The sequence below is a fragment of the Lissotriton helveticus genome, chromosome 7, assembly GCF_964261635.1.
Source record: "Lissotriton helveticus chromosome 7, aLisHel1.1, whole genome shotgun sequence".
Classification (NCBI taxonomy): Eukaryota; Metazoa; Chordata; class Amphibia; order Caudata; family Salamandridae; genus Lissotriton; species Lissotriton helveticus.
In genome coordinates, this window is record NC_136068.1 from 519,911,015 (window position 1) to 519,925,708 (window position 14,694).

The 14,694-nt window shown below is 43.3% G+C and overlaps 1 protein-coding gene across 1 annotated transcript in view; it reads left to right on the forward strand.

Annotated features, from left to right (window-relative positions):
- LOC144766853 (zinc-binding protein A33-like) overlaps window positions 1-11,291 on the forward strand; it is a 104,741-nt gene extending 93,450 nt beyond the window's left edge. The window contains exons 5-7 of the mRNA XM_078650568.1: window positions 372-394; window positions 471-592; window positions 10,414-11,291. Of these exons, the coding sequence (XP_078506694.1) occupies window positions 372-394; window positions 471-592; window positions 10,414-10,943 (675 nt within the window). The 3' untranslated portion in view covers window positions 10,944-11,291. The remainder of the gene's footprint in view (window positions 1-371; window positions 395-470; window positions 593-10,413) is intronic.
- The last annotated feature ends 3,403 nt before the right edge of the window (window positions 11,292-14,694 follow it).

The window sequence follows — 14,694 nt, forward strand, 5'->3', positions numbered from 1 at the left end:
AACAATTCTTAATGTTAATTGTTAGATTTTCATTAGTCTCAGCTGAAGTGCAGCAACCCATTGTATATGTAGCGCCCTACGTTGGGAATACAAATGTATAAAATGATTACCATTTGTTTCCTTGCATGAATACAATTGGACACCATCCTTCACAGCAGAGTCAGTTTCCCGCTGATGCGGTGGAGTTTACACCGTGTTTTTTTTGGGGGTGGGGGGAGTGCAGTGGATTGATCCTGGTACGGTAGTGAGGAAGCTTACCTTGGTGGGGGGGGGGGGGGTGGTTGCAGAGGCGGTCCTTTGGCCATACTGTCTTGTCTTTCTAACTCGCACACAATGCCTTGCTTACTCATGTTTTTCTTTTCCCCTAACAGGGCATAAAATCCTGTTTAGAAACGTAAGTAAAAGTTGATCCCTTTAACTTTCAACCACTTTTGTGAGATCCTGCCACTAAATAATTTCTCCCTCCCCAGGTGTGCTGAGGAGCAGAAGCGAGTCCCTGCCCTCCAAGTGTCTGGAAGTCCATCCCAGCCTGTGCCCCGGGGGCCTCTGGAGTATATATTATGGAAGCAAGTAATGGCTGCCGTCTTCCCAAGTAAGCAAAGGGACAAATTCTGGACTTCTGGGGGAGGTCATTTAAGATATGCGGTGTTGTATGACCAACACTAATGTAATCTGTGGCGGGCCATTCTGCCTCCCCCGCAACCCCTCCCTTGCAACTATCCGCAATGGTAATTGATGCATCGTCTTAGCTGAGGTGACCTAGGTAAAGGTGACATCAGAGGAGACTCCCTGTCAGAGCAGAGTTGCCACATAAACCTGTTGGAGCAGTTCAGCTGGCACTTGAGTCAATTCTGCTGTCGACCAAAGCAGGTTGATAGAGTTGCTCACTGACTAGAGAACGCCATGTGATCCTGCAGCAAGCAGGATGGCTTGGGCTCTTGCGTTCTCTTGAGGCGTTGATGTTGTGGCACTGGCAAATGTTCAAGTAAATCTTACTGGTGGGGAGTCTGGGGGGGGGGTGCGGGAGGTCACAATTTGGGCAGCCTAACTCAGCAGGTGTCACCTTGCCAGCCATAAGTGGCTGGCAAGGTGCCAAAACTGACTCTAAGTCCTTGCCAAATGGGGTACATCCTGGTTAGACTTATTTTCCACCTCAAATGTGCAGTGTTCAGTGTACACCTCATGGTTTTCTTGCAGCAGTGTACTGCCTAAAGTGGGTCTTTGACCTTCTGTGCAAGTTACGACGCCTGCCTCCGATTCCACTCTTTAAGAAGAAAATCAGGCCAGACCAAAGTCTTCCTAGTGCCCCTCGAGTCTATTCCTCGCAACTTCTGATACTGAGCATTTGCCCTTCACTTTGGCTGAGTGGCCTTGACCTTCAGCTGGGTTGATGAATGTCATTCTGGTAGTTTGCTACCATTTCACCAAGTCCATCTTTTCAGGCTGTTGGTCTCCGCTTCTCCTGCCGTGAGAAGCGTGTTGACCCTGTATAGTCAGTTGTCTGTTCATTCTTTAATTGTTCCCACAGCAAAGTTGTATCTGGTCATAGACAGTTTATCATCTTCTTGGTTGCCCTTTGTCTAGAAGAGCAGCCTTCCTAATTCAAATCACCTGTGTTAATCTTTAATGTGCACACAATTTGAGCTGCTGCATAGCTGCAATGAGGAAAAGATTCCAGAATAAGTAGTCACAGGGTGCATTCACTTATGTGCCTCATGTAAGCTTCACGCTTTGCTGCTTCAACCTTCATGTAAGACCTTGGACTTCAATTATGTGCACCTTTTCTTCCAAATGTGGTGTCAACCTTCCATATGGGATTGTCTATTGGGCTTCCCACAATATTTTTTTCTGCATTCATTATAGTTATAATTATAGTTATAATAATTATAGTTAGAGACCATCTCCCAATCAGAACCACACCGATACCATCTACATGTTGCGAAGCCCTACTATTCAGTATTAAGCTCACACCCCTTTTCAATTTTAAAGGCGTATTGGTATATCGCCCACCTGGAGCACGTACCCCCTTTTTACTCAGCCTTGGGTCTATATTGGAATCCATAGCGCTGGAAGACCACTTTGCAGTTTTAGGCGATTTTAATTTCCATCTTGAATCAAGTAATGACACAGACACTGCATGTCTCTTAGCGGACATGGAAATATTAGGTCTTTATCAACGCATCTCTGTCCCTACCCATGATGCTGGTCACACTCTCGACGGCATTTTCACCAATATTGAGACGCTACATATCGCAGATCTCCTCCCTCTGGCATGGACCGATCATCACGCCATTGTAAGTCATTTAGCCATGCCCGACGCCTCTAAAAGGAAGGCTGTTAACAATAGCCCCAAACAGGTGAGAGCATGGAAGGACATAAAGGTGGGGACGCTGAACACATTTCTGGCTAGAACATCGCCACTGCTGTCAGATGACCCTACTGTCGCCACAAACCAGTTCAATAACTGGCTTAATCAGGCCACACTTGAGCTAGCGCCCGTCAAATCTATCTCCCAGAATCGAGCCTCCCCTAGTGCTCCTTGGTTCTCGGATGAACTCAAAAAACAGAAACAATTAAATAAACAAAGAGAGACTCTGGCGGAAGCGCTACGACCCAGAAAGCAAATCATTATATAAAGATTCACTTGCCCGGTATAAACAGATGATCGCAGAGGCGAAAAAAGCTTACTATGCAGCACAAATTGAGATTGCCAAAAACTCATGTAAAGAGTTATTCGATATTACTAAACGATTGTCGGGTGGCACGCACGACTTACACCACCTCCCTCACAACATCTTTGCGATGCCTTATCTGATTTTTTCTTTACTAAAGTCAACGACATCTATCAGGCTTTTTCTTCAAACACGGATACTACGCCGCTATCCTTGCCCACCACCTCACGGGATAACATACTGACCCGCTTTGTCGATCTTACTATGGATCAGACAAGGAGCATTATCTTAAGGATTAAATCAGGTTCAGCCCTGGACCCGTGTCCGCTTAAAGTTCTTATGCCAGTTATGGACACGCTGATACCGGTTATAACCCATGTTTGCAACACCATGTTTAGCTCCGGAATTTTCCCGGTGTCTTTGAAACATACGTTGGTCAAACCCCTTCTAAAGAAAATCAATTTGAATAAAGATGACCTGAAAAACTATCGTCCGATAGCCAGTCTTCCTTTTCTGGCTAAGGTAACAGAAAAAGCCATAAATCAGCAACTGTCGGAATTTGTGGAGCAGCACCAGTTGCTCGACAACACCCAATTCGGATTCCGCAAATGTCATGGCACGGAAACGGCTCTCCTAAAGGCTGCGGACGATATTAGAGCCATACGAGACCAGGGGGGGACAGCAGTCTTGGTACTTCTGGATCTTTCAGCGGCCTTCGACACGGTCGACCATAAGATCTTAGTCGACCGTGTCGAACGACTGGGGGTCCAGAAAACTGCTCTGGACCTGCTTGTATCGTTCCTGGCTAACAGATCACAGGCAGTATCTCTAGGACCCTACCAATCATCTAAGGTGTCTCTGCCGTGTGGGGTCCCTCAAGGCTCATCCCTGAGTCCGACACTATTCAATATCTACGTGTCGGACCTTGCTAGTGTCATCCAAGCATTTGGGATGAGCCTGACCTCCTACGCTGATGACACCCAACTGGTACTGGCTATCAAAGGGGACGGTGAGGAAGTGGCCAATCGATTCACGACAGGAATGATGGCAATAGGTGACTGGATGGCCACAAACTGTCTGAAACTCAATTCAGAAAAAACTGAAGTGGTCATCTTCGGTCACCTCTCCCCGGGCTGGTCACCTGTCTGGTGGCCACCTTCCTTCGGTCTTCCGCCTAGTCCAGCCAGCAAAGTGAGAAATTTAGGCGTCACTTTTGATGTTGGCCTCAACTTCATGGCACATGCCAACAAAACTGCGGCCACAGCTCATATGAAATTGAGAATGATTAGGAAAATTTTACCTTTCCTACCGAACACTGCCGGGAAAACACTGGTCAGCTCACTAGTCCTGTCCTCCATGGACTATTGCAACGCTCTATTACTAAAGGCCCAAGTCCGAGTGATAAATAGGATGCCGCCGCACGAATGTTGGCTGGGATCCCCAAGTTTGCACCAGTTGCAAATATCATTAGGGATCTCCACTGGCTCCCGATGCGCAGCCGTATTAAATTTAAATCGCTGTGCATTGTCTATAAGTCACTCAATAATCAGGGTCCCCACTTTCTTAAACAGAATCTTCTTCACTATGTTCCAACCCGATCCCTTCGTTCCTCCTATCAGAACTTTCTGACTGCCTCGCACTAGAACAGTCACATGGGGCGACAGGCGTTTCCTTGTCGCCGCCACGAAACTCTGGAACACCCTTCCTGCACATATCCGGGCAAGTCCCTCCTTGCTCAGATTTCATAAACAGCTAAAGACGTGGTTATTTGACCAATAGCCTTCTAAATCTTCATTACCCCAGTTGCTGATCTATGCCCTTAATTAGCGCCGAGACGCCCACGGGTATTCGCCGCGCTGTATAAATGTCAAAAAATAAATAAATAAATAAATAAATCTGAGGTAGAAAGGTTACTCCACTTGGAAATACAATGGTCCCTTATTTCATATATTGATGGGCCTAAGGAGTACTGCACTGATGAGCTACCCATTGGTTTCATGAGTGCAAATACAGAAGCATTCAGAAGCAAAACCTATTCCAATCAAATGGCCTCTACTTTAACTGTTATGCCTTGGCAAGCAAGAGCTGCATTATGGCTCATCCCACAGCATAATACTGTTACAAGTTAGATAACTTGTAGGCACTGTGCACTATTCACTGGGTTTGTTAACCAACCCTTATATTTGATGCCAAGTTTTCCTTCTGAAAATTATAATCAATAATATACCATTTGTACTTCAATGTAACTGTTTAATTTTTCTTTGACAATGTCATAGGCATAGCATAGAACATACTTAAAGTCCTGATTTTATTCACAATCGTTATCTTAACAATGCTGCTGTATAGTTTGCAGCAAATAATTACTACACAACAATCTTGTGATTGTCTGATGCATTTCGGGACATCGCAGTCCCTTCCTCAGGGGCCAACCTATAAAAGAAAAAATGTATACACTCTAATAAGATAATCAACGTACGATCAGCAAATACATGAAAGTAACCTTACCCAGCCATTTATGTTCCTGGTTCAAACCAATACAAAAAAGACTAGGCATGAAGGTTCCGGTTGAGTTGCCGTCTGGTAATGTATTCCAGTTGTCTCAGTTGCTGAGTAATGGAGCCTCCGTATATCTGCTGTTTGACTTCTTGTGTCAAATGAATAATGCTTAAAATGGCAGGTGGAGAAAGTAGGAGGAGAATCTTAATGAATGGCTCAAACTTTGAGCCTGTGCACAAAAAGGTGGGAAGTGAATGTGCTTCCTAAATGCGGATTAAACCCTTGCAGGTCACCTTCACTGCGTTACATGTCTGCAGGCGCGAACACTTAAATCCACTATACATTCCTGTACCTAATCATGGAACAAATGCCAATGCTGCTCAACTTATTCCAACTTTTTTTATATATGATGAGCAACCAATTTCATCTATATAGACCACTCGTACAGTCTAGAATTTAATCTTTGAAAAAACATTTTTATTTTTTGATTTCACCATTAATTAGAATTAATTTCTCTTATTAACAAAAGACCGGCTTTTTTTGTTTGACAGTTTTCTTTAAGTCAAAACGACCTTCGTTTGTAAGGGGAGAACTCCTGATACTAAAAACTGTGTGAATATTTACAAAAGAGTGAGAGTGCAGATGTGAAAGGACATCCATACATATGACTAGCAATTCATCCATCAATTTCATACAGCGTTATGAAATTGCTGTATGAAATTGATGGATGAATTGCTAGTCATATGTATGGATGTCCTTTCACATCTGCAAAAAGCCTGTCTTTTGTTAATAAGAGAAATGAATTCTAATTAATGGTGAAATCAAACAAAAATAATTGTTTTTTAAATTCTAGACTGTACGAGCGGTCTATATAGAGGAGAGATTGGTTGCTCATCATATATAAAAAAAAGTTGGAATAAGTTGAGCAGTATTGGCATTTGTTTTGTGGTTTATATAATTGGCGTAGCCTTACTGCGCTTAAGCCAAACCCGTGTTGTACCTAATCATGGGGCACAGACCAGTCCTCTTGGCTCCCACAGGATATTCAGTATACGTTCAATAAAGCAATAGACCTCCCTAGATCAGTGAACATAACAAACCTTTCAGTGCCATTCCAAGAATGTGAACGAATGTTATGATTTACTTTTGAAAACACAACTGTGGGCTTTGCCATACAGCAGAAAACACGTCAAAACCAGTGAACCTTTTCAACAGGCTATATTGCCCCCATTGAACCAAGATGTTAGCAGCCTCTAATGCCCCTGGACTCAGTGGGCCCATGAACACGGATGGCACAACAGCACACCCTTGGGAGTGCTTGAATCCAGCACATACCTCTGTTTCACTGATTGAATGCCATGGGAAACCTACGATGTCACTTACCCTAAAAGTAGGCGAGACCTATGCTAATTCTGGTTACCCACTAGGACAAACACTTTTGTTGGTACTCCTATGTTCTTTTGAATCCCAATACAGTGAATATGCCCATATTTATAACCTCCCCTCCCCAAGACCTTCTGGGAAACCTCTTTAAACTGTGAAAAAAGAGCAAAATAAACTACTCCAACCCAGGGCTGAATCAAGGAAATTGCCAAACTGTCTGGCAACGTGGTTTGGTGGAATGATCTTGCCATCCAGGGTGCCCTTCAGACTATAGGACAGGCCCTGAAGAACTCTACTTGGCATCCAGGTGTGAAAGTTACAGGACTCCTGCTGAGCTGTCGTCAGGAACCAGATCAGAAGTCTGGGGTGGGACTCACCAGCATCACTGGCTCACTCTGGTATGACCTGGGGGCTCACTAGACCAATGGTGTTTTCGGCAGCCGCAGCTCTGATTGAAAGGGCAGTTTGAAAAATAGTGCAGTGGTGCTCATGGTCTCACAGGGATTCCATGCACACTGGCTCCCAGAAAATGATTTCCTGATCCTGCTTCGGTTCTGATAGTATGGCACCTGCTGGTGAATTCCTGCTATTACAAGCGATCACTTACCAAGATGGAAATTATGATGGGTTTTTCTTTACTCTTGGTAAATTGCCTCAGCCACCAGGAGTGCTCACTAGAGGCCTTCTGCATCAACCTTCAGATGGTGGTTCTTGATTCCTTAACTTTGCCATAGTTCCTTCCAGCACCTGATTGCTCTCTAGCAGCAGGGAGTGTAAGTGTCTGAAGCTTCCCTGCTGTCCAGTTGGATCGGATTGACATTTATAGAGCGCACGAATGCCGAGGCGTCTTGGCGCTGGAGTGAAAGAAGGAGCACCAGTGTCAACAGGACTGACACATTAAGTCCTAGGGAACAGCCGTGTTTTTATTAGGTTCCTCAACACTGTCCTGTTTGATTGGAGTTGACTGTGATAGGTCATTGGTTCCACAGCCCAGTCACACCATGAGATAAACTCTTACCACCCCATCAGGCTCTACAAACTTTCGTGGCACAAACGAGACCAGAGTTAGCTGATCTAAGACTTCTTGTGGGAGCATACCAGTGGAAGATTTTTCGAAGGTCCGCAGCCCCTCCGCCATGAAGTGTCTTATGAGCAAGACATAAGGCCTTAAATTCTAGAAGTTGCTGTACTGTAAGCCAATGCAGCGACTTTATAGCATCCGACATAGGGTGACCTTTAGGAATATTCAACAGTAGACGCGCTGCAGCATTTTGAATAGACTGCAATTTGATCTTCTGTGCCTTGGCAATGCCTAAAAATAGAGCATTGCAGTAGTCTAGATGGGATAAGACTAGGGCCACTACCAGTTTTTTCCTTAGCTCCGATGGAATAAAAGGGAACACCTTCCTAAGTAGCTTCAAAATATAGCAGCAAGTGGAGGTTTCGAGATTGATCTGGGCCGCAAAGCCCAGTTGTTCATAGACTATGATCCCCAAGTTAACTTTAAAGTATCTTGGTAGTTCTTGGTAGTTTCCTTTCCTAGGTCCTTATGCAGCAGTGCCCTGCAGTCTTCAAGGCAAAACATACGCTGCCTACCCTCTCTTCACCCAAAGGCTTCTACCGGCGGCCTGTGTCCAGCAGGAGGTTATGATACCCACTCTGAGGGCTTCCAGGACCAGTCCCCAAAATTCCCAGATGACCCACTCTTCCTTAAGGGTCGCCAGCAAGTACTGACTCCTAGATGAGTCCGTGTCCAGCAGTCCCGAAAATAACATTTCAATGTTCATGCACTTTGTGGGTCCATTGGTCCACTTATTGCCCCACTTTTCAGAAGATTCTCTGTGCAAGGGTTTAAATGGAGGCGAAGAGTTGCTCTAGTCCTACCTACCTTGTGTCCCTCTGCGCCCAATTGGCATGGTCAGGGAGCAGGGGCCTGGCTATCCAAACCCAATGCACCACCGCATTCTAAGACTGATGGAAATCTGGTAGAGAGTCCTCTGAACCAAGCTCGACACACCTTGATCTTGCCTTTCCTCCAAGCTTCAAAGGACACCTCCTGTTCTATGGGCTGAGTGGTGTCCAAGGCCTTTCAGCCCTCCCTTTGTCCTAGGTGGGGGCATCTTGCCAGTGTTTGTTAGGCAGATGCAATAAATTATCCTATTGAGATTTCAACCTACCCCTTTTCTCTGGCCGTCGAAGGCTAATGTCTTAGGATGAGTATGTTGTAGCTCCCCGGCAAAGTAAATGACTCTCAAATCTTGAATTCCATTAAGGCTAGCTCTGAGAAATAGACCCAATTTTATTAGTACATGAACTAATGTACAGAGCGAAATATGGATATGCCATGGGAGGGACAAACCAGATGTCAAGCTGGGACGCAAATAAGAATCGGGCAAGTGAGTGACGACAAATGGAAAGTAGCAGACTGGGCTCTAAGCAACACACCTCCCATGCGCATTCTAGTAAGTGAGACCTAAAATGGGTATAGAGCTTGGAAGGGTGTGGGAGGGAACCTGTATCCATAAAGCATGTAAAGATGGAGGATGGAATCCAATGATTAGTGTGCGGAAGCTTAGGCCACCACTATTTCCAAACCGCTCAGGTTAAAAATATGTGCACATCGGGCAGAGACCAATATATGCAGCGTGTATGGTAACAGTCTAATGATAGCCTTTCAATGGTTAATGTATCAAAACGATAAACACATTTTTGACCAAAATGGAGATTTGCACATCAAGAGGATTTAAAAGAATAAACTCTGGGTCATTCTGAAACGCACAATAGGAGGACAGAGGACATAATTGGAATGCATGAACAGTGGAGTATTGCACAGAGAAGAATATTCCAACATATGATTAGAAACTATGCTCACTCTTTAAATGTATTAATCCAGTGTGTTTTGTTAAATCTTTGTGCTGCCTGTGTTCAAGTATCTATGCGTATTTCGGCATAGCGCCTTCCGGTATGGAATGGTCAACAGATTGGAGCGGGAGAAGCTGGTGTGGATGGGAACCTTCAGATTTTAGTGCTGGGCAACTTGATCCGAGGGCTGAGCAGTGAGCAGCCTGGTTTATCTGCTCTTATTATTGTCGCCATTTACTCGAGTTAGGAATGTGCTGCAGGATACGAACAGTTACATGTGCGCAGGTGAACGGGTTTGCTTAGGGCCACACATGGAATGAGCCAAGACACAGTGAAACCCTTTGAGCAGCCACAATGGGCGACTCCAATGCCTTTAATCACAGCACATGTCTGAAGTGAGCCAGTGGAGAGTGCCTCTTGGGAATGGTTAGAGCCATCCTGGCCCACATCAATGCAGCCTTGATTCACTTCCGGTTACATCTCCGCTGTATTGATGGATTGTGCCTCTCTGAAGAGGCGTCTTTCTTTGGTGCTCTTCTGAACAATGATGCAGTGTAGCTGAGCTAGCTTGAAAAACAGCACGGAGAGGCTAGCTTCACATTTAACAGACCTTCAATAAGATTGTAGCTGTGCCTCTGTGAATCATTGGAGAGTGCAAGGAGGAGATGGTAATTGTTAATAAACTGTACACCTGCCAGGGAACCACATTTCTGATTTAAAACCAGCTTCAGTCTGCAGCCACCATCCCTTTAAGTTGTAGGAAAGTGCTGGATCCTAGGAGCTTGTGAAACCTGTATACATAGGCTCAATTTTGCAACTGTACAATTAAGATACAAATCGCTAAATTTAGAGAAACTGTTCATAAATAGTAATTTTTCGCAAATATATAAATTGAATGGGGAAAAAAGTAAAATTAGGATGACACTGGTTTTAATTCTAAATTTAAAGACTGGATGTTAGAAGCATGACTTTAAATCATTTTTTTTCTCCTCTCCATTAGCTCCTTCCCGTTTGACTCTGGACCCCTTCACTGCGCACCACAGTCTGGTGGTATCTGAAGACCAAACCAGTGTGCGACACCGAGGAAAAGGCATGTGTCCATCCGACGACCCCACTAGGCACAACAAAGCACCCGGAGTCCTGGGATTTGAAGGCTTCAGTTCGGGGGTTCACTACTGGATTGTGCATACCAAGGGGGCATCTGTGTGGGCTTTAGGTGTGGCTGAAGACACTAGAAGATGGACTGGCAATACCCAGTTGCCTCCTAGCGGTGGGATTTTTGCATTGCAACGCAGTGGTGACACTTTCCAGGTTGTGGAAGGCCAGCATAAGAATCTACCCGTGGCCGCGAAGGCCTGTATGATTGGTGTACTGCTGGAATATGAGGAGGGACTTTTGTCCTTCTACAATGCCAAAGACTTAACTCTTCTCCACACCCTCCACTTTCAGAGTTCTGCAACAATCTACCCTTTTTTTAACCCTTCTAAAAGTTCCACCCAACCTCTTACAATTTGCCATGCCGCAGTCTAACACCGCCTCCTTGCGCTAGCCTCCAGGATGACCAGGATCGCAAAGTTTTGCTTGGGTTTTAAGTAACTCGTTTGCTGGTTCCTGATGAGGACACAATTTCGAAGCTCCTTTTTGAATTTCTGCTTTTGAAATTTCGTGTGGGAGGACCCGCCATGATAGACCTCGAAATTGTTTGTGAAGGTCATAAAACCAAGGTGCTCTTACCGTACTGAAGACCTCTCCCGAGAAATGGGAATATTGACCATATATTTGTACAAAAGTCACGGGTGTGCAGCTAAACCAAAGCAGTGGTCTGGTACTCTGAATATTATATTGTCTAATTTGTTATTTATTTTATTCTACTGTGTCTCAAAATAAAGTCTATTTTTTTTATACGAGCGCCAGGCTAACCTCCTTTATGCCTTTCATTATTGGGGGTGGGGAGATGGTTCTTTTAGGGGCGGCCAACCAAAGGCTGCTCAACATAAGCTGCTGTGCACTAAAGTGGATAATGGTCTGGTGTGCCAGTCCTCAGTCACTAACCTTTTGAACTTACCCTGGGTGGTCATTTAAAATGCCTCTTCGAGAGAGGAACAAGATTTGCTTTTTATCTTCCTTTCTCCATCAATAGATGGCAGTATAATTCACTGCAAGTAGTGCTGGCTTCATCTAGTGGTTGATAAAGATTGTCATGTCATGCCGATAAGTCTCGCCTATACGAGCTATTGGATTTTGAAATGTTTTGTAGCCATGCTGTACAGCAGTGCTGATGCTCTGCAGTATGGCTAAAAGTAATTTAAACCAGCATTGTAAATCTAATTTTAGTAGTATTGATTATTGTATTAAATAAATGATTAAAATAAAAATTATAAAACATCGCGATCAGTACATGTATCGGGAAATCGGTAAAAAAATACTAAGATAATAGTATTTTAGAATCCAGGCATAAAATAGTTTACTTGCATCTGGACACAGATGGATACAATTCAGAGTATAGGCAATATTTTTAATTCAGAGTTGATTTGTACGCCTGGCATAAAAATGTCATTGGCATATTATTGCACTACTGTCCTTGAGACCATCCGTTTCCAGAAATATAAACAGTAAATCTTTTTTTTGCTCTGTCGAGGGGGGGAGAAAAAACCACGAACCCAGCTCTGACTGGGGGTCAATGTTTGCATTGTTCAGCAGTCTGTCCCTCTGTTATTTTTGTTGCCCTGAGTGATCAGGGTATGCCCAGATGTGCCCATGCTCCCTGTGCCACTGAATGTAACCGAGCCAGGTTGATGAGTGGTGATACTCCGAAGCAGGTCTCAGGTTGCTTGTTTCAGTCCCTGAACGACCTAGCTTGGCAGTTCGGGCTGGACTGTTCCCATGAGGGGCAGGGTCAAGACTGATTTGCATAGGGCTGTGTCTAAGCTAAGGTGGTGTGGTGAGCACAAAGATTGATTAAACCCAGATCGGCGACTGGGGGTGAATGTATAGTTCAGCATTCCTTGATCGTTTTTTGGCTTCTATCAAATACCTGGCAAATGCCTCTTCTTGAATAACATTTGTTTGGGGTAATGTAAAGATATCCAGAGACGTATGGTTTGCAATCGGTATATATGAGCAGTCTGCTTTGATTATACTTGTGTAAAGGTTTATGCAACTGAGATGATTTAGAAGCCTAGTCAAAGAACATTCCTAGCATTATTATTCCACTGTTGTCCCAGACATTCACCGTCTCGAGCAGCCTCTACAGTCCCTCTTTTTTTACCTACAAAAAAAATCTATGGCAGCCAACTCGTCCTAAATACGCGGATGTGGTGCAAAGGTGCAAAAAAGATATATTTTAAAATGAATTGTGTGAAATCAACTTTTTTAAATCTAAATAAAGAATCAAATCTGGGTATATAAATAGTAAAATCATGCGGATAGGGATTTGTAAGCCTGATCTAAAAAATGTGTTAGTATTAAACTTTCTTCCCCCAACGCTGGAACAGTAACTTGCAATTATGTTTCTAATTAATAGTGTACACCCGCTAACCATTCCCCTCTTCTAGCCCTCCATATCCTTCTCAATCTAAATAACTGACTAATATCCACCACTCAAATTACTTTCATATTTTACTATACTAATTGAGCACTAATCCTTTATGGGTTCTGAAGTATCGTGCTACTTGCTGAAACAGCACTTAGACGCCTTGTCAGGGGTAGTAAGCATTATATAAATGCAATTACAATACAATACACCCAAACCTCTATCATTAATTAATTTTAGTGGCCCTATAAAAATCTTCTAAACAATTGCATAGTAGTACTAACACATGTGCATCAGTTATTTAAGCTTCACTAGGAAATTGATTTTTTTTTATCCCCCTAACTCTATATAGTAGGAAATTAAGCCCCCCTATAGCTACTGATCGTGATTGACAGCACAGTCCCAAAAGATCAAATTTCTTTATTTTTCATTTGGAAAAATAAAAATGGGAAAATAGATTTTTTGATTCCATAATTATTTGCATTTTAATGTCCAGGTATACCAACCACCATAAAAGGGAGACCACCCCCAACCACTTCCTGTCCCTCTCTGTGACCAGTCACCAAGTCTCATACAAAAACCAACTGCTATGCAGGTAGTTGGACAAACGAAGTTCAATCAAATTTTTCTCTACTTGATATCCACTTCGTATTGTGGTCAGATGTTTCAGTGCTTGTAGTGTCATTGGCCTTGTAAGTCCTCTATAGTTCTAGTTGGGGTCTGAAAATTCCATGACTGGGAGGAGGTGTGGGGGGGTATTGGGCGGGGATTGGGGTCTGCAAAGATCTTATCCATACCCCTAACATTAGTGTTTTGTTGTCTTTTTGTTGCCTTTTCTCGATCCCTAAGATACAAGCTGATAATACCAATCTTGTTGAAAGTGCCTAATTTGATCCCCATTAAAGAACAAAATGTGAGTCCCTTTCTACCCATATCCTTTGCAGCACTGGTACGATATTGTCTAGCATGTGAAGTTAGCCGGTGGACCAAAGCCATTTCAGGATTTTTGCTGCAGTTTCCTGCCAGTGTATACATGATCCTCTTATGTGTAATCAAACAAGTGGTTATTTCAGAGACCTCGCATTCAACATTTGTGTCCAAATGTGTACATGAATTGCAACCCAGTCAAATTATTCTAAACAAAAGCATGCATCACAAACACCATAGCAGGTTAATCAAATTATACTTCCGGATGCAAATCTATTTAAAACAATTGAGAACCGGCACTACAGTGGTGCATAAGTAACCACTCCGGAGTAAAAGCAGTGGGTGGGAAATGCACGCTTCTCTACTATTGCCTATTTATCTAGAAGTTGCAGCAGATACAATCATTTGTGCTTTTTCTTGTCTCGTTTATCACTGGAGCGCTCCTTTCTCTGTATATTTTGCATTCTGAATTAAGTTTTGATTAACTAGCCATGGATTATGTGCTGAATGCTTTGCTTGGGAATAATTTGACTGGTTTACAATTCATACATTGCCTTAGATACAAAAGTTAAATATTTATTTTTAGTTTGAGATAGTTCATAGATTCATAGTATAATAGCATTAAAAGGAAGAAATAAATTAGTACCACGAACAAGGTATCCACATGATTAGAGCCAATATTAAAACAATACATAGTAAACTAGGTTTGTAAAGTGCAATGATTCACTTCAATGAACGTACATTCTGATTTAACAATATTTTTTAAAAAAAAATCCATTCAGGCAACATAGCAACCCTGAACGTTTTAACCGGAGTTCTCCC